Source organism: Dicentrarchus labrax, unplaced genomic scaffold (genome assembly GCF_905237075.1).
Source record: "Dicentrarchus labrax unplaced genomic scaffold, dlabrax2021, whole genome shotgun sequence".
Classification (NCBI taxonomy): Eukaryota; Metazoa; Chordata; class Actinopteri; family Moronidae; genus Dicentrarchus; species Dicentrarchus labrax.
Window position 1 is genome coordinate 17,238,843 of NW_026136704.1, and position 24,854 is coordinate 17,263,696.

The following is a 24,854-nucleotide window of genomic DNA, read 5'->3' on the forward strand; positions in this document are numbered from 1 at the left end:
GCCTGTTTGTGCCTCTTCTTTCTTCAGCGAATGTAAAGTTTATGATGTATATTTGCGTCCCCTTTTTTTTAAATTTGTCACAGGAAATCTGTTTGTACATGAACTACAGACAGCATTTAACACAAACTATGTACAAATCACCCAAAAAAAAGAAAACAACAAACAAACATAAAAATGGGGGTGCATTAGATAATGTGTGTAAGTAACACATTAGTGTATCTGTGTGAGAAAGTGACCCATGAGCATATCCCAGCCTTCTACAATGGATGTTTTATGAATTACAGCTAATGACGTTTGTATGAGAGCAATATAAAGTAATTATTTTATTGATGGGGGGTCAGGGGAGAACCATAAGTGTGTAAGGCGACTTAAAACTTCTAAACTTCTTAAATGGTTGCATGTTGACAACTTTTGGGTTTTGGACTTGGTCGGACAAAACAAGCAAACTGAAGGTAATTTTCACTATTTTCTAACAGCCGATTAATCAATAATGGAAATAACTGTTTGTTGCAGCCTACACTTTTGCCAACGCTTAACTAAACTGGTGTCACTGCTGGTAGCAAGAACTGCCAAGTGAACAAGTAGTGGCAAGTGAGACACACCTTCCTGTACTCACATAATGAGTCACATAACCTTGAGTTGCAGATCCATCTAATGTATAGACCTTTTTCTTCATTCAAATGTTTACTTCCAAGTGTCCAAGGATTTTTTACTGTCTTTTACAGTAACAATAAATAAATAGATAGATAGTAAATAAATAGCAACAAAATTGACTCGTGTCTTACAGTATGAGGCCCTCCTGACGTCCTGCAGACAGCGTCACTGACCACAACACAAAGTGACCACTGTGGTTTCTTACCAGCATGCTTCAGTGTCCACTCCACTATTCATCTGACTTTAACCCACTGACCTACAATGAAGTGTATTGTGATATGATAGCCCTGCAGTATATAGAGGAAAACAGTATGAATGCAGACCATTCAGCACACACAAATACAAACATTGCCCCTTCCCCCCCCATGATCACACACACACAAGCCGTAGCCCGCTTACATCCACACACAGTATTCAAATGAAGCCTTAAACAGTGAAGATCTGTGCAATGAATGAAAGAGGGAGTAAAGAGAGCAGCACAGAGATGCATCTATGACTGACAAGAATGAGTGATATTGTGAGTCATTGACTAACACTGACTCACTGACTCATCCCAGCGGAAGAACGTGGGCCAGTGGAAATCTCCTTCATTCACTGATATCAGATTTGCAATATTAAGCGTGTGTATTGGGCAAAACTGTAATTTCCTTTTTTCTCTGGCATTGTAGCATAAGCGTCAAACACGTAATCAGTGGCTCAACCTCTTGAGGCTGCTTTGACGGTCCCAGATTATAAGATTTTCCTCAAAATAGTGTATATGTGCAGTGAAAGTTGAGCTAATTTTACCTGAATTAGTGGTCCAGTGAGCAGGATTTAGTGGCATCTAGCGGCGCAACTTTCTTGCTTCACCCTTACCTTCCAAGCGTGAAAGAGAAACTACAGTGGCCAAGAAACACATGGTTGGTTTGTCCCTTCTGGGCTACTGCAGAATAAAGGCGGTTCAACAATGGCGGACTCCATGAAATGCGACCCGTGGCTTCTGTAGATAAAAATGTCTCATTCTAAGGCAACAAACACACAACAATTCTTATATTCAAGTGATTATACACTAATGAAAACACACCTATGAATAATATGTTCAATAGATCCTCCTTAATGTTACACACTGGACCTGTAAAGAAGCTGGTTTTTCAACCTTTAATGTATGACTCTACTCTCTGTCAGCAACACTCAACTTCATTTAAAGGTGGGGCAAGTAATTCTGGGTAATGTATTTCTAATCTGCTATCTCCTCACAGTCTGTTAGCTTTCTGCTGTGTGTGTGCTCTGAAAAAGAATCCGGTGGCTGGTTCTGTAAATGGGAAACCAATAAGGTGAATCAGACCGAGCCACACAACACCATCTCGTGTGATGTTAGCTATAGTAGCAGGATGGATGTGAGCTGTCTGCGGCTGGCGTGCTGGTTCTGGGAAACTGTCTTGTCCGCTCTGCATGTTAGCTGCAACTTTAGCCACAGTTTGCAAACCCTACAACATTACTTTCTGTGTCGTTGTTCTCAATCTTCTCCCTCCAGAAGTGGTTAACCACCTTCAACTATTTTATTACCTTTAATTGAACTACATTCATTTAAAGAACATCACAGACAACATTTCAAAACAATATCATTGAAAAGAAATGTAATAATAATAAGTGAAGTTTATTCAAATCAACTTATGGTCCACTGTGTAACATTTAAGAGGATCTACTGGCAGAAATTGAATATAATATTAATAGATATGTTTTAATTAGTGTATAATCCTCTGAATAAAGGAATCAATGTGTTTTTGTTACCTTAGAATCAGATTTGTTTTAGCTACAGAGGGAGTGGGTCCTCTTCTACAGAGTCCACATGTTGAACTGCCTACGGTAGCCCAGAATGAACAAACCAAACATTGGCTGTAGAAAGCAACAACACCACTAGATGCCACTAAATCCTACACACTGATTCTTTAAGCTGGTTGACAATTATCTTTTCAGTGATAAGATATGTTTTCCTCATATTGCATTCTTTACAACATTATACCTGACAGCCTGAACCACAAGCAGTGACTGCAAGCATGGGTGACTCCACATGTTATCATTATATTTAAAGACACAAGGGAGCATGTTGGGTCAATATAGGTGAACAGGCAAAGTTCACAGGACTGTAGTTGTTTAAAATAATGCAAGAGGTTAAGTAGTTCTCTCCTGGATGTGGTTTAGGATGTTAAAAAGCAACTATTACAGTTTCAGTGCAAAACAATAGACTTTTATCTTTTATCATGTAGGACAAATAAATGATGGCTGAATTCCATTTAGCTGCTTCAGTCTCAGGGTCCTGGTGTTGTTCACGCTGGCTCACTGTCACACTGTCATGACTTACTGGTGCACTTGAATAGAATACATTACATATGAGTCTGCTGTGACAAGGTACAATGTCTGCTGTGAAACAGGTGCAGCAGTGCAGGTTTGGGTGCACAATAACAAGTGTTGAGGGAGTTGACATTGATGCCATTGATAATCACAGATCTCGCTTTGAATTCAATAAAGTGGATAAAGTCTAATACATTTTTTTTTTTAGGGGAAGGAAAAGTTTTATCATTAGTCAGTTAGAAAAGTATTTGATGATTTTTGAAGTATCTTCAATACAGTTTTATCCATTATTTGTGTTTTTGGACAGAATAATTGAGCTGAGTTTAATAATGTTTTTATTATTATTATTATTATTATTATTATTATTATTATACTTTTGTTCTCCATATAGTCTTTACTGAGACCTACAGCACATTACGAGCTTCAACGGCCAGGTTGTGATCCGCTGCACCTGCTGGGGAAAGACACCGACCGACAGAGGGGGTTTACACACACACAGGCACACACACACACACACACACACACACACACACACACACTGACGGGAGTTTCAGCTTGCAGCGGTGACGCACTGTGAGCTCACTGAGCCAGTGTTTATGTCTTTTTTTTCCACACACACACACAGAGAGAGAGGAGCCAGAGAGGGGGAACCTCGTTTACCGGCTTTGTGGTTATCATCCCTTCTCAAGTTTTAATTACACCTACTAACTGAGTCCACTACAACTGATGATGCTCATCTCTGGACACTGATTTCAACTCCATTTATTCACCAAACCGGTAAGACTAACAACTTTTTTTTTTTTTTGTAACAGTGTAGTGACAGTCTGAATGGCTGTTGAAGCCGGTAATTTAGTCTCGTCAGTCATTGCCGGCTCGTGTGGGGCTTTTCTCGCCGCAAAGCCTGTCCGACCGTCATGACCACCTTTACGCACGGCGGTGATGTGTTTTAATGACTTTGTCTGCCCTGTGGGGCTTCATATGGCACATATATATGCACTTAAATAATCTTGGAAGAAAAAACTGATGTTTGTTTCAATGGAGTTTATGGCTATGATTTAAGTAAATATTTAAAATTGAACAAATGGAGGACATTGTCTGCGCCTGAGCAAGCTGTTGTGACTGTTTATCGTATGTCTCTGCTGTAGCTTTCCAAGGATAGACGTAGAGTTTTGCTGTGATGTTCGTAAAGTGATTTAAAGTTTGTATGGATACTTTACAAACCCCTGTTTTCTAGTAACTGAGTGGATTGTTCTGGATATTCTACTATAGGCAACTAAATACCTTTAATTCGGCTAATTTAATAAGCTTATAATGACAATGGGATCCAAAGTGTGCCGTGCTGTCTAATGACAGAGTGAGGGAATGCTTGACGCACTGTCATGGGTACGTGATGACATCACTGGTAGTATGATCCGGCTCCTCTCTTTTTAATGAAGTGAAGTTCTGGCTCTGCTTTATTTCCATATATCTGTGTAATATTTTATGATATGGGTGAGACACATTGAGGTCAGTTCAACCCAATTAAATTCTGTATAACAAGAATCATACTGAAAAAAAGCATGTTGTGTAGAGTTTAACAGAGAGAAAAACCTGTAAAAATGTCAAAGTATTTGAATTAATATTTACATGTGGCTCTCTCACATTTTTCTAAGTTCCACTCATTGTTTGCTCATCTGAAGTTATGTCTTATCACCCTCACATATCACACCCCTGCTGTGGTTTCAGCAGGACACACAGCTGCGTAGGAGCCCACCACACTGTGCAACGAGGGCAGGCTCACTACACACATACACTTGCACAAGAGCCAAGATGAGACTGTCATTTTTGGCAGAGGGCTTCTATTGTCTGAGGCCAAATTCCTGCTCGCTTGTATCAATAAGAGGCTTTCTCTCATACACAACTATACGCACACATGCACGCACACTTCCACCAGAAGGGGGCCACGTGCAGCTTCACTGGCTCGACCCTAATATTCAGGCATTTTAAGTAAGTATTTCACAGTTTATTCATCGGTACCATCATGTCAAGACACAGGCGGGAAAAAAAATCCAATGTACGTCTCATGAAGAATTAAAAATATTTGATGTCACCTCTTTTACTAGAGGACATGCATCCTGTTTCCTGTCAAATACTTTCACCCCCTCTTGTTGCAAAAAGAGCATGTGTGTGTGTCTGGATATGTACAGGGTGATTTGCGAAGGTGGGGATGTTAAACTATCCCAGTGCCTTTCTTGGTGTGGCCAAAGCACATTTGATCACATTACATCTCTTTCTTTCCAGGTCTTCACACGCTCACTTAAAAACTGCTTGTGAACCCTTTTGCTTTAACATGGCTGCCATCTGTTGGACCAGATTTCAGCCAGAAAGGAAGAAGATTATAGTTTATTTTCTTCAAACAACACTAAAACAGCACTGTAGTATCATTATAGTCACAAAAGTATATTGGTCTTACTTGAAAATAACTACATAGGTCGGTTTGCATGATTGCACAGACTTGTGAGAGGACAGTAACGTGTTAGAAGTCTTCAACAGAATATAGTTTGACTATTGCGAGAGTTTTTAGTGTGAGGGATTCCCTGCAAGGATTTTAACATGATTTTAACCTGCTACAAGATGCTTTTTAACATATATTTTTTGCCTTTGATAGCAGCATATGATAGTAATGGAACAAGATATGACTTTCATTTTAAACACAGATTAATTATCATTTCAAGGAGTGTGTTATGTAGTGCGTGCGCACGCACGCACACACACACACACACACACACAAATGCCCTAATTAGGAGGTGATGTGTGTAGCCGTGGATTTATCTTGAGCTAAATTTAACCCCCATTTTGCACTCTACCCCACCCTACATTTACTGTACTCTGACTGTATTCATAGGTTTGGGAAGTAGCAGAAATGACAGGATGAGAAAGGGAAGAGACTAAATAGATGAGAAAAGAGAGAGAGACGGACACAGACAGTAAGAGAGAGACATAAGGGATGGTGACAGGCAGATCCAAGTGTCTGTGCTACAGCTTGGAGCTGTTAACAAACTTACATGTAGGGATTATCAGTGTAACTTAACAGACAGATGCAACTTTATTTGAGTGTAAAAGTCAAGGACAGACACAGCTAGGCTTTAATTAGGCCATCTATCCTGTCATCTGTCTGTCCGTCCGTTCAACCAGAGTGGTTGGGCATGGCTCCAGAGGGCCTTCCGTCCCCGTGCCTGCCTGCCTCCCCAATGTCAGCCATGAAACTCTGTGCCAAAGAAATTCCCACTGCACCGGCCGCAGATCCCGATCCAAGCTGGCTCAGCGCTCCGCACACACAGATTGGTGGAGGATTGGATAATTACAGGGTGACCTGGACACAAAAACCCAGAAAGACGTTGGCACGAGCATGCAAACACGCTCACCTACTGACACTCATAGACGCTTAACAGTATATTTATACATACATACGCATGCCAAGCTTAAATTATTGGATGGAGAGCAGCTTTTAAAATTCACACCTGCATTGTCCTTCTGAGATCACAATATTAATCTGCTTATCTGCTGCACTCTCATGAATTTACAGTAAATGGCGAAAACGGTAACTCATGCTGCAGAGGGTTTCCGTCAGTTGAGTTCATGCTTTTGAAAGTCAGGATGTGGGAAAGAATCACTTCCTGGATGTGTCAGCTCTTTTGTACCTGAAGTTTACAGAGATCATTCATGTCGCTGTGTTATAGCTTATCCCACGTTCTTATTTTCCTGTGAATTGTCTGGGATCAAACTACACTTCAAAAACAATGGACTGTATAATATGGATAATGTAACAATGTTCATCCTACACATTGGGGGAAACTCACGATTATTTTCATTATTGATTAATCTGTGAATTGTGTAGGAGAAACTTTAATGGCTGCGAAACAGCCTTATCTAGAGTCAGTGTTTAGTTTGTCCCTTCTGGGCTACAAACATTGCTGTTCAACATGGCGAACTTCATGGAAGGCGACCCATGGTGTCTGTAGATAAAAACATCTCATTATAAGGTAAAGGCTTATTTTCAGGTGATTATAGACTAAACATACCTATGAATATTATATTCCATTTCTGCCAATATACCTTCCTAAATATTACACACTGGACATTTAAATGTTAAGAAATTGTGAAAAATGCTTAATTGCTTAAAACCCACAGTGATGAATTCAGTTCACTTGTTTTGTCCGACCAACAGCCCAAAACATAAAGATCCTTAATTTACAGTCATATATGACACAGAAAAAACAGCATATCCTCACATTCAAAACCACCAGAACCAGACAATATTTGACAGTTTTGTTTAAACATGTTAACAATTAATACGCTGTGAAAATAGTTAGTAAATTGCCATTGTAGCACTCTAAAAGAGTTAATTCCGTATCGTTATTACTTTAACTTTTGATACTGTGAGTACATTAGATGTTGAACTTTTACTGGAGTATTTTCATTGAGTTGTATTTCAACTTCTGACAAACAAAATTCCTCTATTACCACTCCTACATTATACTGACATACTGTATTTGCACTGTGGTTTCTACCTTGAATGTCAGCTTAGTCACATTTCATGAGATTTGGTTCAGTGAGGACAAAAGCAGACAGCAGTAATCTTGCCCTGCTTGGCCTGATTTCATGACCTTTGCCCCTCTGTCTCTTCCATCTGCCCTGTCACTCCCTACTGTGTGCTGTTTAATGACACAGTCTCAAAAATAAGCTTTAAGAAATAGGAAAAAGAGACTGCTAGACGTTTGCTACCCCAAAGGCCGGCTCTGGGGGTGGACAAACGAATCTGCGAGGCAACCACAATCTCCTAGCTGAACGCGCCAGTAACCAATCGCTGGCTTTTAGTTGCCAGAGCAAATTCACACACCAACATGTCCGGGTCGATCTCTTTGTGACAAGGCACAAATGAGTGACTGTGTGTGTGTGTGTGTGTGTGTGTGTTTGTCTGTGTGTGTGTGTGTGTGTGTGTGTGTGTGTGTGTGTGTGCATGTTTTGGAGAGGATCCACACAATCCCTCATGTGAGGAGTGCTACAGCCATGCCCCGTTTCAAAACAACCGCTGAGTAATGACGATGTAGCCAACAAAGCAGGAAATTGAACCTCTCGACTGTAGCAGCACTTTTATAGAGTTATTGAATACAACTTAAAAACACGGCATATTTAGATCCATAAATATATTTGGATGTGAGTGTGCGTGTCTGTGGTTGGGTTTGCATGTGGGGGGCAAACTGCAGGGTTTACAAAATCCCAGATTCTTGCTTAATCTGCTGATATTATTTAAATCTGTTCTCCTTTTTCACCCTCCTCCATAGAAAGTTATAAGGCACTGCTTCCCCATATGTACAAATGATTACAGTACACCCAGTACACATATGGAGTTGTTTAACATTCCCAGAGGTCTGGTTATTCCCAGCATTCACTCACTCTGGCCTCCACCTCTCCAAAGAGGGAATGTCTCTCTTTGGACTCACTGACCCGGCCGTCCATTAAAGTAATAGTTTGACATTTTGGTCAAATACATTTTTTTCCCAAAATGTCCAACTTAAAATAAAGTATTTCTGATTTTCCTTCAAGACACGGTTCTTCAAGGTCTCTCTGCAAAGCTGAAATAGGCCACACTTCTCTTTCTTATCACTTCAGCTCAGAGCAGGAGACAATGAGAAGATTTATGCCAATCAGTCCATATGACAGCTCTTTTTAATACTCACCCTTTCATTTAAAAAAAAATGGAGAGCAGTTGTATGAATACACAAAATCTGTAGTACAGCCAGGGCATGGAAATCATGTTTTTCTCTACCTGAGCTCAGCTTGTGAAATGCTAGAGTAGAGTCGGTTTTTCCACTGACTAAAACAGTAATTAACTAAATCCTCCGAATTTGTTTGACAAATAGAGATAACATGTTGAAAGTGTTGTTTTTAAACAGGATACACATGTTTTTGTGTGTGCATTCCATTATAGTGTGCATGTAGCTGACTTTTGTGTCGAGCGTGTGTATGTGTGCATGGTGAGTTATGAGTTTAAGGTGTTGAGACATAAGGAGTTGATTTTCATCCTCTGTTAATGATGCTGGTGATGTAAGGGAAAATACCAGACCAAAACACTGAGTTTTCCAACTCAGATTGCATGTTCTGCTTTTGTCGCCCAAAACCCTGAAAATAAAATCAAGCAGGCCTTGGATCCTTTTTGGGTTGTTTTGTTGCCAGAATTGGTTTGTGGTTGGCTTCTGGTGGGTTAAAATAATAGCTAAGTGTCCTTGTCTCCTTGTGAAAAACACTATTGCTTGTAATGAGGTCGACATTAAAATCTAAATGAATGAAAAACTAAATGGTCTTAAATACTTTTTGGTTTCAAGGTAACTTAAAAAATACACTTTTGATAGCTAATGAAATTCAGACAAAGAAAGTCAGACTTTCGTGTCTCCAACTTATGTAATTTGATTTTAGAGGAGGGTAGAAGGGTGGACATAGTGGTTGGAAAGCAATTTTAGTGGGGATTGAGTATTTGTGAATTCATGACTTACCATAAGATGTAGGATCTGTTTCTAATAAACAAAAGGAAACATTTCTATTGTATCACCAGAGGTTCTTTTGTACACACATGTATTCATGGTGGCTGTAGGAAATTAGGACAGATCTCCGGTTGCTGCAGTGGTATGTCTCTGGTCGGTTTGACAGAGCTTTAAACAAGCCCAACACCTCACTGCATCTGTGTCCCCCTTGTGTCTTCTTCCTCCTACCCTCTCTCCGGTCAATTCAAGCTCTCTTGGTCCAACTTAGGGATGTCTGTGTGCAGCGGAGACACAAGAGAGGCCCGTTAAGTTTCTGCTGGTGTACAGTTCCACTGGAAAACATGACGACTGACCGCGTCGACCCAAGGACAGAGAGGAGGAATGACGGACACAAAGACATGTGCGGAGAGTCGACACCTGCCCAATTATCAGACACGCTCCCCATAATGAGACATTGTCTAAGCACTAACTTCGAAAGTGTTGGCGTAAATCAGCCTTTCATTTGCCGATAATGGGCACCTCCATTAAGTCAAACAGCGGGTATGGTTGTGCCGATCACGTCGTTGCCATACACATGCACATTATCTCTCGGTCCACGAAGTGTCTGATGGATAATGGAGTGTAATTACCTTAAACCTTTTTTTTGCCGGCTCAGTTCTTTTCTATTGCATTCCACTACTTGGGCCGTAAGTTAATTCTCATGTGCAGCACACCGAGGTGTTCCCCGAGGCTGGACACGCTACGTGACCTAGTGGGCTCAATAGGTAGCCATTATCGGCATGGGAACTCGGTGGTTGACTTCTTTTGTCAGGTCTTTCTACCTCATGACGGAGAAGGAAATCCATGTCTTTCGAAGTGCTTTTGGAAAGACCCAGTTTCATCGGGCCATTTCTGAAACACAGAGCTTTTTATCAAGCAGTCAGTATGAGCATTACTCTGTTTTAACCTGGATCAAGGCTAAAGCAGGGATAAATCTCTGCATTATGGACTAAATCATGTAAAATCTATAGTATAAGTTCGCTGCCATGTGAAGATCATGTCCAAATATCCAAAGTAAGGTAAAGTTAGAATTCTTGGGGATGATGCATTTCTGAGATAATCAAATGGATTTTAAAGGGTTTGTTGAGCTGAAGACAAAAGAGGAATTCTTCATCTGTAGAGGAGAAATTTAGCCTTTGAACTTATCTGTCCTTTTCTGACGGTGCACCACTGAACAGAAATCTGAAGATATTTAAACTCAATAGTTGGTTAGAAAAAGGTGATGATTCTGTGGATCATCATTATTCAATAATGCCAAATGCCAGGGCTTTTGTCACTCCTCAGTGTAAGCTTACAGAGGCTGAAGAAGTCAGACGCCATCTACCAGATACAGTATGAGCTATACATTCTCTATTCACTTAATACATTTGTGCACAGTTTTCGAATTAAGATGCTTTCTCATTTCCTTGCAGTCGTTAAGTCACAATCCACACAGCGGTTTTCTTCAGAAAATAAAGTGAAATTAAGTGTAGGACTGCAACAAGAGAGGGTAATTGCTTCAAACCGAAAAACATTAAGGAATAATAAGGATTGCAACTGCAATTACAACGAATTCAGGCTTATTTAGAGTACCAAACCATTGTTATTTTAGAGCATGGCATTTTATAAGGGCTAATAATAACAAGAACATGGCAATGAAATAGTTGATTTGCTGAAAAGGCGTGACACTGGTGTGATACTGCCCCTCCCGTTCCAGCATGAGGGAGAAACTATGGTGGCCACAAAACATGGCCCTATCTAGAGTGAGTGTTTGGTTTGTCTGTTCTGGGCTACTGTAGAAACATGGTGGTTCAACATGGCGGACTCCATGGATGGTAGGTAACAAAACACATTGATTCCTATTTCTAGGTGGTTATACACTAATGAAAACATACCTATCTCGAAATATAATTTAAACCGTCCTGAAGTAAATGCTGGTAATTAGCTCACATTTAATTAAAACATTTGTTATATATACATTTATTTCATATCACATTCATTCAACTCATAAATCAACATTATTGTCAGTGTACCTTCTGTTCCATCACCGTCCCCGTCCCAATATGTATTTACTATCATTATTTTAAGGAGATTTTCCTTGTATGAAAATGCACAGATAGCATTTTAATGCACATGACAATAAATAACTTGAATCCTTGAATCCTTGAATCCTTGAAGGCTGAATCTGAGGCCTTCATGGCATCTTATCCTTTCTTTTCTTCGTTTCTAGTTGTCAGTTGTCAATAGTCCAATTAATCTGACTTGACTGACTAAGCCAAAGAGTTTGAATGTTTATAGGCCAGACCTATAGCATTTTAGCTATGAAACCGTCTTACTCTCCCTGGACAGAAAACAAACCAGAGGTCTCAATTATAAGAGTTAATGTGAGAATCCTGTTTCAAGTCACCAATCGATAAAACTTCTGACTCAGAAAATGGCTCACTGTTCACTGTTATGATCAGAATTTGTTTACAGAGGTGTAGCTACAGGTCTTCCAAGTGTAAGCATGACGGACTGTATTTTTGTGCCTGTAGACTTGACACTAAAATACATTGTGGCATTTAAAATAAGACCAGAGTCTCACGTCTAACCAGTATCCTGTGTACTTGAGATCTTGTTTGGAAGCCAATAAAGTGGAAGCTTGACCCCTCTTTAGCCTTGATCTATCCTGCCGCTCAGTCACCTCACACTGAACGGCGAGGAGTTCCACTCATTCTTGTGTTTCCTCTTTTGTGGTTCCTTCCTTCCTTCACAGCTTCATCCAGCAGGATTTCTCAGCTCAGCTGCTGCATGACATCAAGGAACCAGAAAAAGACTTCGGCTCGCCCCAAAAACCACCACAGAATAGAATAATGTCCATGTTTTGTCATGACTTTGCCATTACTTCTTTATTATTGCTATTTTTAGGCCCCCTGAACAAAACAGAAAATGTGACTGGTCATCTGATGTTGTCGCGACTTGTTATTTGAATGTGTCAAACAACAGCACCAAGGGTTTCGGGTAATTACTGTTTTACAGTTTGGGAAAAGTCATCACGCTCTTCTCCCTTTCCTTTGAGGTGTTTTTTTTTGTTTTTTTTTGTTGTTTTTGTCCATTCACATAAAATGACGGAGTCATGGTGGGTGTTGGCTTCTTTGTTGTGTACACTGGGATATTCTCAGAGGTGTTAATTTCCTGTTATATCCTGCTATTTCTCCGCTCCTGTCTTCTCTCCCTCTGTTTCTGTTCCTTTGTTTGTCTCTCTTTCTTTCTGTCTTTCCCTCTTTTCTCCTTCTACCCACAAGTCCATCTGACCAAAGCACATGGCCGACACAGTCGCGAAGCAAGTCCGGTTATGAAAAAGGAAACGTGTAAACAATAAAAGAGCAATTACAGGATTGACAGCTGAATAGAGAGGACGCAAGTCTAGCGAGGGTAGAAAGGGCACGTGGAAGAAAAATTTGACAGTTCAAGGTTTAGTTTTGTGAGTTTGTCATGAGGTGAGAAAAAGGCCTTCTAGACATCCAAAAACAAGAGTTTCTGTTGTATAGTTATAAGCTGTGGGGAATGGAGGGATTAAAGGTTGGTGTATATGGAATCTAAGATTTCTTAAAGCAATAGTTAGACATTTTGGAAATACACCTTTTTCACTTTCTTGCTGATAGCCTAAATGAATCTCATGTCTGCTTCTAAAATATTACAGCCAGCTGCCTGTTAGTCTGGCATAAAGACTGGAAACAGCTGACCTGTCTAAAGGAAATAAAATCTGCCTAATAGCACATCTAAGGCTAATCTATTAACACGTTTTATCTTGTTTAAAAGCTGAGGTGTTTGATGATTTTATGGGAGGTTATGTGCGACTGTTTATTGAGCTTTAGAGGTACTGGTTGGTGGAGTTTGCTACCTTTGGACAGGACAAATCAACTTTGCCCTCTCTGCAGCTTCATATTTAGATGAAAATACGAGTGGTATCAGTCCTTTTCATCAAATAAAAAAGTGTATTTCCTAAACTTTAGTTAAATATGTTGATGAGGTTAAAAGATGAAGAAGAACTGTGCATTGCTGTAGGTCTGAGGAGCACTTTGTTATGGGAGGAAAAGAATGGGTGTTTGAAGGCGGACAAGACCACGCTTGGACACAGGGGCGGTCATGTGCCTGTAGGTCCAGTGGAAGTTCCACGTGTGGCGGTCACTTTTGTAGTGGGTTTGTGGGGAAAAACCTCAGACAAATTGGATTTAAATGCAAATGCATCACACGCAGACAGTGCTGGCTTGGATTGCCTGGCTGTGAATGGCTGACTTCTGAGGGCCGTGGTCAGGGAGCTGGCATATTTTGAACATCCCTTTTGGACATTTTATTTTCACTGCATATGTTTGCTGTACACTTACTGCTCCGGACCTGTGGATAGCCAGCAGGTAAAAGAGTTGACAAACTCAGCAGATATCTTTAGCCAGATATCTTTGCATTAATGGAAGTTTTACGGTTGTAAAATGTAATCCAGTAAGAAAATGGAAAAATAGCTTTAGTGAAGACAGTCTGAACTGGACATTTCTTGACCTTCAAACCTCTCAAATCTCTCTATTGGGGGTCAGTGGACTTGTATGTTGGATACTTAACGCAACCTTTGAAAAACAATGTGCTGCTGTACATTGATGATTTCTGATTATATGCATTCATCACACAATAACCTCGTTTCACCTCGCTGAAGTCTAGTCGTTTCAGTGACTGCACTTCTGGAGGTCAAGTGAGGTTCTCTGTGGAAAACCAAACATTCCTAACCCCTCTAACCCGATCCAATTTGTTACTTGACACTTTCCTATAAAAAGAGGTACTTAATTGTAGGTCCCATTTTTGTTTTGCTCTCTCTATCATTGTCGTTTTATTGATAGTTTTTTTTCATTTTTTTTTTCAGCTGTGTGTGCTTTTGTGTGTATTGTGCATGTGTGTGAGGGTGCATGTTTTCCTGTGTGTATAAGTGTATAAGTGTATATGTGTATATGTGCGCGTGTGTGACTTGTAATTAGCCTCTTGCTCTGGTCTGTATGGCATTTTAACAAATGCTTCTATATATATCATGCTATCAGGCTGAAGTTTTAGCAATCTCACTCCCTGCCACTTTCTCCTCTTTCCATCCCTCCCTCTTTTCTTCCTCAACGGCTCTATCGGTCCTTGCCCTCCAGCCTTGTGTTGTTTTTTCAAACTAGTGTTTTTTCTGCCCTCGCTTTATCTTTTTCTTCCTCCCTAAAATTATGCTTCAGCAGCCTGTCATTGGCATGAGGGCCTCGCCGGACCAAAATCATAAACTCGTTACATTTTTTATTTTCTTGTTTGTACAAGGCACAGCTTGGTGTTGGCTGGATGTTTTGGAATTCCAGATGTGTGTTAATATGTGTGTTCGTGTGTGTGTGTGTGTGTGTGTGTGTGTGTGTGTGTGTGTGTGTCACCCGCATGTGTAATGTATATTCAGATCATCTACTCAAGTAAAAGAACTAATACTACACTGTTAAAATATTCCACTACAAGTAGAAGTTCTACTACTGCTTACTTAAGCAAAAGTAGGCTATGTAATTATTATCAGCTTAATCTACTTAAAGTATCAAAAGTTTTTTACTATTATATATGATGTATTTGGATTAATATTACTGCTGCAATAATGTTTATGTTCCATTTTACTGATATTTAAGGTTGAGCTCATTTTAACTACTATATACATATTATTGATATATATATATATATATATATATATATATATATATAGCATCACATTCTATAATATCATCATATGTTGGTAGTGTCCCTGTCCTGTGAGAACCATGTATCTCTAAAAAGGGCAACTTTGTGACAATGCATTTTCCATCAGGGTTTAAATAGTTTATTTAGCTTATCTCAACCCAAAAATAAACATTTAATCCTACAATGTATATCACAAACATTCAAAATCAGAGATACATGGCTTTCACTGGACAGAAAGGGTATGAGATATGTAATCTTTAGTAACTGTCAGATAAATGTAGTGGAGTAAAAAATAAAATACACATATAATGTAGCGGTGTAGTGGAGTAGAAGTATAAAGTTGCATGACACTGAATTACTCAAGGAAAGCACAAGTACCTTGAATTTGTACCTCAGTACAGTACCTGAGTAGAAGTACCTAGTTCCACCACTGCACTAGGGATATGCTTTATAAGTGTGTGTGTGTGTGTGTGTGTGTGTGTGTGTGTGTGTGTGTGTGTGTGTGTGTATGTGTGTGTGCTGACCACACACAGAAAGAGAATGAATGGGTTTGACTGGAGAAGAAGTGTTGATTTGCTTGCAAACTAATGTTTAAAACATGTTTTGCTGCGTGGTCAAAGGTGAAGATGGTGCATTAAAGTGGCCTCACCCATCACACACACACACACACACCCACACACACACACACACACACACACACACACACACACACACACACACACACACACACACACACACACACACACACACACACACACACACACACACACAAGCTGTGTTAGAAGGGGCATGTGCTAAGGACCTCAGGGGTGTGTCTGTGGTCAGAGTGACAGTATAAGACATAGGCAGGTACACTGAATTCTCCATTCAGCTACACAGACTCTGAATTTTGTGTCACTTCTCTGACTGTTAACTCTGTCTCACAGTTAGATCTTTTTAGAATTTCAGATTTTGAATCTTTACTTTCTCGTTGTGAGGTCCATAGTTGTCGAGTTACTTGTCCAAGTAGCACCCAATACAACTTTCATCAAGAGTCTGTGTCGTCTTGACGGCTTGTAAGAAAGTTAGAGCATATTTGAGTTTTAGTCCTGACTCAACATTTGTAGCAGCGTACCACAGCATCCTCGCTGAGTTGCCACGGCAACTGTGTCAGTCAGCTGCAAGTCTGGGGTAAGTATGCTGCCCTGTATTTCTCCTCTCTTCCACTTTCTTATTCTGTCTTGTACTTTCTTTCTCTTTCTGCACCTCTAACTGCATTCCTTCAGTTTCTCATATTTCTTTTCTGTCATTCCTCGTTCCATATACCTCTCATGTGTGCGCTGTGGTCGGTGGCTGTTTTACAAGCCTATTTGGGACCAACAAGTCTGTCACTTTCTCCTCCCTTGACAAAAGTGCAGAGTAGAAACATAATACATTTGTAACATTGTTCTGTCAGTCTGTTTTCCGATGTGCTCCTACTCACAAGGGGCGTCATGTAGGGCGTTTTGTGATAAGTGCAAAAATGATTTTTATGTTGTTAAAGTCTTGTCTATAATGTCTATAATTTAAAAAGTAAAATCTACCACCATAAATAACCTGCTGCTTGCGGACAGTGTGAGGTTTCAACCTGATAATACTGGTCCTGTGTGAATTCACAGTCCTGCAATTGTGGCCACAAATTAGAGCACAGAGCAAACGTTCTTGTTTTATTGTGTCAGTTGCTTAATTGATAGGGTGTTGTAGCGCACACAGTGGAGCAAAATTATTTTTACATCTTTATATTGTTATAGCAGTTTGAGTGTTATTATGTTGTATTTTTTATTGGATTCTTGGGAATGCATTTTTTAACTACTGTTATCACATGATCAGTGGAGCGAATCATACAAATCTGGAAGCTTTGACAATAAAAAAGGGCCAAAGTTTATGTTTAGAGAACAGCTAGTAGGAATTTGTCTTACTTAGTGACACTTCAGCACTTTGCTATCACAGGAATTGAACCTTAATCCTCTGCTTGTTGGGTGGCCACTGATGTGCTCTGCTGCCATTTTTTAACGTGACAAAATATCATAGTCATCATGTTTATACATCTTGAATTTGACGTGCTACATGTTAAGCAGGGAAAACTCAAATCTGAGGGTGAGCCAGTGTAAGTGTGAGGATGCTATAAATGGACCTAAAGTCCTTGAACAACCACTTGTTCTGTGTGCGAATGAATGTGTTTGCGTGCATGTGCACTGTGAGGAGTAATTCTATTTTAAATAAGCTGTTGTCAAATACTTTCCGACTGCAAATAGCTAACTTCAGATGACAACATTGTTTTGCTGTAACACAATATACTAGCTTGTGGCACACAGATGTAAACTCATCCGTGTAGACTTAAAAAACGAACTTTTTAACAGGCCTAAACGTCAGGAAATGTCTCATCCCAGGGGTGGCTAATTGTCAAGTGTTGAGAAAATCAGCACGTGTTGGCAAATGAATATATTGCAGCATGATTAGGTGCTTTAAATGTGCATGTGAGTACTCGCTTGCAAAAATAGCCACAGAAAAGCCCTGGTTCATTCACTCCTTTCCAAAAAAAGAACCTGATTCATGTTAAATGTTATTTACGGCATTTGCAGCTGCTCCTTACTTCTCTGTCACTCGGGTCACTGCGCTCTGGATAACTCACAAAAATGACTCAGGTGTTTTTCCGCCACGTGAGTGTGTGTGGCTTTGTGTGAGTTTGCTTATGCTTATGCACAGTGTGTGTAATGTCATCAATTTTGTTGTAATATGTGTTGTTGTTGTATGTCCTCCATATCTGAGTAGACACAGTTCCTTGACCCTTAAAAGGTCACTAAATAATGTATATATTTACTGTATGTGAACCTGACCATGTTTTGAAATGTGATTAACCCTTTTTTGGACCTGTCTCTGTCTCCTTTATCTTGTAGATCATATGTTCATAGAAGAATACATTGAAGAAGATGAGGAACCACCTTTGCTGCTCAGCTCTTGTCCTTCTCACGGTAAATATGTGCACGTTTGTGTTTAGACCGGGTGGCATGTACATCATAATTTAGCAAGTGTGTTCACTCAAGTCCACTAACTCATGAGCTTGTTGTGTGTGTGTGTGTGTGTGTGTGTGTGTGTGTGTGTGTGTGTCTGTCTGTCTTCCAGGTGCTTGGCTGTGGTGGGACTGCAGCAGTGCAGTGTCGGTGGGGGGAAGGGTGTGTGTGTCTGCAATGCCCTGCTGGCCAGGAGCCATCCAAGGTGAGACTATAAACTGAAATAAAATGATTAAAAACAACTTAACCTGCTATGAGGGTTATATTATATCTCAATATTGGTTCCTATCAAGTGCTTTTGTGTTCTTTTTAATTACTTTTGTGTCCCCTAAGACACTGTCACTCCATGTTCCTTAATTACCTTGTCCTCCATACCTGGCTACCTACCAGCTCCTCACAGAGTCACTGTAACACTGTATGACTTTTTATTTACATGTTTTTAGTGATTGACTGTGGAAAAAAAGGTTTATTCCCACCACCTGACAGCATATAAAGCCCCTGACCAGAATCTTGTGTTGAATGCAACTTCTCCCTAACCTTATAATTCATGTTTAGGGTCACCACAGTCAACATAAATCAGGTTATTTGCTTCCATAAATCAGTGTTTAATGATGAAAAAAAGGTTTGGCATTGTTTTATAATCAAAGGGGATTTTTGTATTTATGAAGTTGTAGTAGATCACATGCTGTTACTGATACAACAAAATTACCATTCATTACTTAGATATTTGTATTTACTGTTGTTGGACAGTCTATGAAGCTATTTATGTGAAAGAATAAAGAAAATATTATTGTTTTAATACCAGAGACTTATAAAGACTTAAGAGCTATCTATTGTATCTAAGTTATTAACCCTTTGACAACACCAGAGGGATACTTCATTTTGTGCTTTTGCAGCCTCTTTCTAGCCTCTTTTCTGAGTTTAGAAATGTTGTTTTTCTTGCCAGGCTTGTGGGCAGATCCAAAGTCCGACAGAGGAAGTGCAGTGTCGATTGTGCCCGACTGCAAGCTTTTCAAATGCGACCGACTCTGAACTCTGCCGTCCACACGCCTCCTGCAAGATCCTCAGCCGTAAGGTTGCAACCCCTGGCACTGCGACTTCTGATGCCGTTTGTGGAGACTGTCTGCCTGGGTAAGGGCTGCTGCCATCGGCATACCTGTGTGCTTGCTAATCCGCCTACAGCTTGATATTCAAAGTGCTTTGCTCGAACATGTAGGCCTATCTTATAAACTTTTATTTGTTCTAAATTAATCCCTCTCATTTTGTCTGTGTCGAAAAAACAAGAAAACACTTGCACACACACACACACACACACACACACACACACACACACACACACACACACACACACACACACACACACACACACACATGCATTATGTTGTTCACCACAATGGGCAGGAAACATCAAGCACCAAACAAAATATGCCACAGGCTAAAACCGCTGATTCATTCTTTCATTCTCTCTGTCCATCTCTCTAATTATGCTCTTTTCTCTTCTTTCTTCTTTCTTTTTCCATTCACAGGTTTCACTCCACTGCCACAGGGGAAGTTTCCACCCAAAGTCCCTGTGTGAAAAGTAAGCATGATCCTGCAGCGAGTGTCTGAAAATGTATTAAACTTTACATGCTGGTCATATCATCGTTCAATTCACAATCATCGCTTTCTTCTTCATGGAGATAACCATGTTTCTGCTCTGGCCCCCTGCTCTCTTTATTCCTCTTCTTCTCCCTTCTCTCAGCATCTTTGCATGTCAGAACGATCCGTACAGTAGACAAAGGTCCATCCGGCGGTGCAGGAGGGCCGGTCAATGGCACAGTGGTACGTAGCGCTGAGGAGAAGACGGCGGAATACGCTGTGTTTGCTTTGGTGCCCATCTTCTGCGTGATGGGCCTGTTGGGTATCCTCATCTGCAACATCCTGAAGAAGAAGGGATACCGCTGCTCTGCCGACAAGGAAGGAGGGGATGAAGAAACTGCCACACCACAGAAAGAAGGTGAGAGTGATGAATGACGGATATTGAGAGCAGGGAGCAAAGTCAGGAAATGAGAGAAAAGAAGAAAAAGTTGGAAGTAGCAGGGAGAGTGATTACTGAAACTAGCATTTATGTTCAGGTTGTTGTCACGTTCGCCCATAAAAATGCCAAATTAGCACACACCCATGCACACCATGTGGTTAAGTGTTGTCAGGACAAGGCCAAACCAAGCCCAAAGGGTGTCTTTGTGTGCAGCCACAGTCCATGTATCTCTGTGATGTGACTGCACGCAAAGCGGCATGGGAGGCTTTTTTATCTCTTTCAACTTTGACCTTACAGGGGTCATTACATGTCATGCATGCTGTGTTTTCCTAAGCACGCACTGTTATTCTTGTCATTTTGCTATCTGAAAAGGGGGAAAAAAAGCATTCCCATCAACTCACTCACCCTACTGACGTCAGAGAGAAACTGACTTCTGGGTAAACATAGAGAGAAGCTTAAGGAGAGGCAGAGGGATTTGGCGGTATTAACCGAAAGAGTGATGAATATCAATAAATGGAATACCAATCACTAAAGAGAGTTTAGAAAGAAAGATAGAGAGATAAAGACAGACACAGGGGGGACAAGCAATAAAACAAGTGTTGAGTTACCACGCCCGTTCTCTTTGGTTTACACGGTCTCAGAGTAACATGAGTCCATGTTATTCCTGTCCTTTGTAATAGAGTATTTATTGTCCTGGAAGGCTCTTCAGAGACCTGCAGTACTTCAGCCTTTGACTCAAATTGAAATCATTATTTTCCTCTTAGAAATCTGTTCTTGTAAGATGACAACTCACCTGTGGCAGTTGTAACACCTGGTTTGATCTTGATGGTGAAATAAACACCATTTTTACTTGCTGTATAGGCCTACATTGTCGTGCACACAATGTTAGAAGTACATCCATATTTTCTTTATAAGTCCATTGTACTTGATGACCTGTACCTGTTCTCGGGTTTGTATAGCAGGTAAAACCCTCCAGTCATGGGATATGTTATCTACTCTAACATTGCTCAGATTTTTTTTTAAATGTGGGACAAGACTCACAATGAAGTTTGGCCTTCTGGTAGGTTTCCACCTGAAGTGCATGAAGTTTTGATAAACTATGTCGACTATGAGGTGTTTGGACAAACGTACGGTTGCACAAACTCAAAATGTGACTCAGAGAGAGTTCATTCAATTCGGCAAACATTACAAACTTGCCATTGTGTTCACTTTGTTGCCTAATACAAAAAGTGGACATAGCTTAAAACAAGAGTTCATTTTGGAACTACTGGGAAATACACTTTGCTTTCTTGCTGAGAGTATGAGGAGATCGATACCTCTTTCATATTCATTAGTTAAGCAGCTGCAGCCAGCAGGCAGTTAGCTTAGCTTAGCATAAAGACTGTACACAGGAGAAAACTGTTAGCTTGGCTCTGTCTATCAGTTACACTGGCCTATGCAGGACATAGACCATGTTAATTACTGAACTTTAGAAGTGTTGGTAGTTGGATTTTGTGGACAGAGCCAGCCTAGTTGTTTCCTTCTGTGTCCAGTCTTTATGCTAAGCTAAGCTAACTCTCTGCTAGTTGTAACTTTATATTTAACTGACCAATATAAAGAGGTATCGATTTTCTCCTTTAACTCAGGGCAAGAAAGCAAATAAGGGTCTTTCCCAACATGTCGAACAATTACTTTAAACAGCCTTTGACTTGCAGAGGCTACATAAAAAGCTCATCAAGTTAAATAACTAATACATTACACTTTTAAGTATTATTTTAGTTACTTTTTTGCTATTCTTTTTTAATGCTTTACTACCATCAGTGTATACTGTCCAGTCCACTGTAGCCCAGACAGCGACAGTCTGAGTGCTTAGTTGTTTCCGTTGCACCCTTCAGCTGAGTACACACTGTTTTCATTAGGTATTACACTCCGCTGTTGCACAGTGGCGGTCTGTGTTTTATCAGCTTCACTACACTGCGGCAGACAGACTGCTAACATGACTGGCAGTTACTGTCATATAGTGTGTAGGCATAAACAGATTTAAAGGCTAAGCTGGCTTTTCCCTCACTCACCTGATGGTGCGAGGCTCAGAGGAAAGCTGTTTGATAGTCATGTACGTAACCATACGTAGTGTAAGGCATCAGGAGCGTCAGAGCACAGCTGCCACCTCAACAGATCCGACTTTCTGTCTGCACGACTCACATCAAGAAACTGTTAGCACAACACCTGCTGCTCTGGATAACTTACTGTATCAGTCATAAGGATTAAAAAGCGAACATTTTCACAGATGCAATTATCCTTGTTTAAGTCACTAATAGTTAAAGTAGTAAAACTGTTACTCATGACATCAAAAAGCATCAATTCAGAACTACAGAATTACTCAGACATGCTCTACTTGGAGTGGAAGCTACATGATACAATTATAAAAAGGTCAGCTGCACACCATACGTTTAGGAGCAGTGGACAATATAAATTAAAGATTACACCATTAACCAACGTATTTTTTGTCCTTATGTCTTTTATGCTTCTTGGTGCATAAGCCAAAGATGAGAGCTTTTATATCGTCACCAAATCAAATGTAGCTAAGCCTGTGTAGTGGATTTAGTGGAGGCCAGGGTGATCCAGGGCCAGCAGATCTGGTCAAAGACCCTACAGATTTGTACTTGTTACGTCTGTTTCATTGGCAGAAAATCGAGGCTAAAAATTAAATGCATTGCAGAATGACAAAAATCTCCTCAAACATTAGCTTATATATTCGAAACAAATCCTGTATGAATGTTAATAACAGACAGGTCATAGCAACAGTCTTTCTGTCAATGATCTCTGCCTTTTGTTTTCAGCCTTGCTCTCCTCCTCTCCGAGCACTTTGTTGTGAAACTTAAGATGTCCCTGCACCTAAGGGGAAACTCCCTGAACCTCCATCCCCCACAGCTCCCTTTGTCAGCCTATACTCTCCTTTCATCCGATTTCTTGTATCCCTAACTCCCCTCCCCTTCTTGTCTGAATATGATACGATGCATCCTTCTCTCCTTTCCCAGCCAGATCAATAATTCAATCAGGTCCTCACCTCATGGTTTATACCTCCTCTTTCTTTCTCCTTCTCTGCTTGTTGCTCTTTGGGTTGTTCTCTGTCCTGTTTTCTGAAGTTTTCTTCTTCTATCCCAGTTTTTATCTGCTTTTCTAGAGCTTGTTGGGGTCTTCTGTGGTAGAAATGCCTTGCTATTTAAGCTGACTATATGTGTGCCCTGTGAAACTCAACTTAACTAAACATGAAAAGTTGTATGTCTCAGTCAGTTCCACAGTGAATTGACAGTAGCACATTTATGAGTTCCCAACCAACCTTTCATCACTTTTAAAAAGCTGAAGGCCCAATTAAAGATAATGGCTATGTTAATGTTTTACAGATGTAGTGTTGTCTATTGGAAGAATGGCAACTGGGGTGATTTTAGGACACCTTATCGCTTCCTTCACTCTCTCTCCTCTAGCACAGCTTTGAGGACAGATGATGCAGTGGTGCAGTGATAAGCTATCAGTCTGCATGCGTGTGGAGGACAGATAAAGGACAAGAGAGGGGAGCATAAAGTCAAATAAAGTTAGTAAAAAATAAAGAAAGTCGGTTATGTAAGGAAGTAAAAGACTGCAGGTGGAAAATTAAGAGAAAATGAATGATCAGATGGCAGTAGGAGGCTTGGATGCTGCAAGAGGACTTTATCTCTCCTCTTCTTTCTCTCTCTTGTTGTTATGTAACTATCCTTGTTGCAGTGTGCTGTCTGTCTGTCTCTCTGCTGTAGTCCTGACAGGGCTAAGGTTAGAGGTAACCTTCTTACCCCAGCACTTTTCATATCATCTCCATTCAGGGGGAACACCCACGGGGATGAATTGCAGCAAGGCCGAGCTTAGCTCAGCAGGGCTAAAATCAGCCTCTGCAGAGGTAACTCTGAATAAAGCTGAGCTGGAGACAGGAAAGCTGAAGGGGGAAATGAAAAGGGCAAATGTGGGGGTCGATAATACAAGAAATGCTGTGAACTGGAGTCAAGTCTGAAACGTTGTCTTTACTCAAGCATGAAGCTCAGCCATAAGGCAGAGTAGAAAGGTAGTTGCTACAGTTTTCTGTTTCAGCAATGTTATCTCCACAGGACTGCTGCATTTAAACTTGGAGGTCAACATCAACTTTTTGTTTCTGGAGCTCAAAATATCAAACTGAACAAACTGAAACTCATCTGAAAACGAGATGACTGACAGGTGCCTTAACGAGCCTGACACTGAAACACTGAACACATGGGTTGGACTTTGTTGAAGTAATAAATAGAAGAGAATGAGTGCCACACTGTGAAATGGATGCCGTTATCCTCACATAGCAACAGCCACTGTGGACACAGAGCTATTGTTATGGCCTAACAACAGCCTGACACTGCTTATGCAAGAAAGACACATTGACACTAATACATCTATACAGTTGCATTTTGCTCTGCGACACACAGATACACACAGTCACCTGGCATTGGGGGTCTGGTGCATCACACACACACACACACACACACACACACACACACACACACACACACACACACACACACACACACACACACATAG

The 24,854-nt window shown here is 40.5% G+C and overlaps 1 protein-coding gene across 2 annotated transcripts in view; it reads left to right on the forward strand.

The window, feature by feature from the left end:
• Positions 1-3,577: 3,577 nt before the first annotated feature.
• Positions 3,578-24,854, forward strand: part of relt (RELT TNF receptor) — a 28,662-nt gene continuing 7,385 nt past the window's right edge. Inside the window, exons 1-6 of one of the 2 annotated variants that reach the window (XM_051398759.1) lie at positions 3,578-3,762; positions 18,152-18,226; positions 18,378-18,470; positions 19,212-19,396; positions 19,792-19,844; positions 20,007-20,261. In XM_051398759.1, coding sequence (XP_051254719.1) covers positions 18,185-18,226; positions 18,378-18,470; positions 19,212-19,396; positions 19,792-19,844; positions 20,007-20,261 — 628 coding nt within the window. In that variant the 5' untranslated portion in view covers positions 3,578-3,762; positions 18,152-18,184. Of the gene's footprint in view, positions 3,763-16,118; positions 16,407-18,151; positions 18,227-18,377; positions 18,471-19,211; positions 19,397-19,791; positions 19,845-20,006; positions 20,262-24,854 lie in introns of those variants that run through there. The other variant, XM_051398760.1, reaches the window with a different exon arrangement.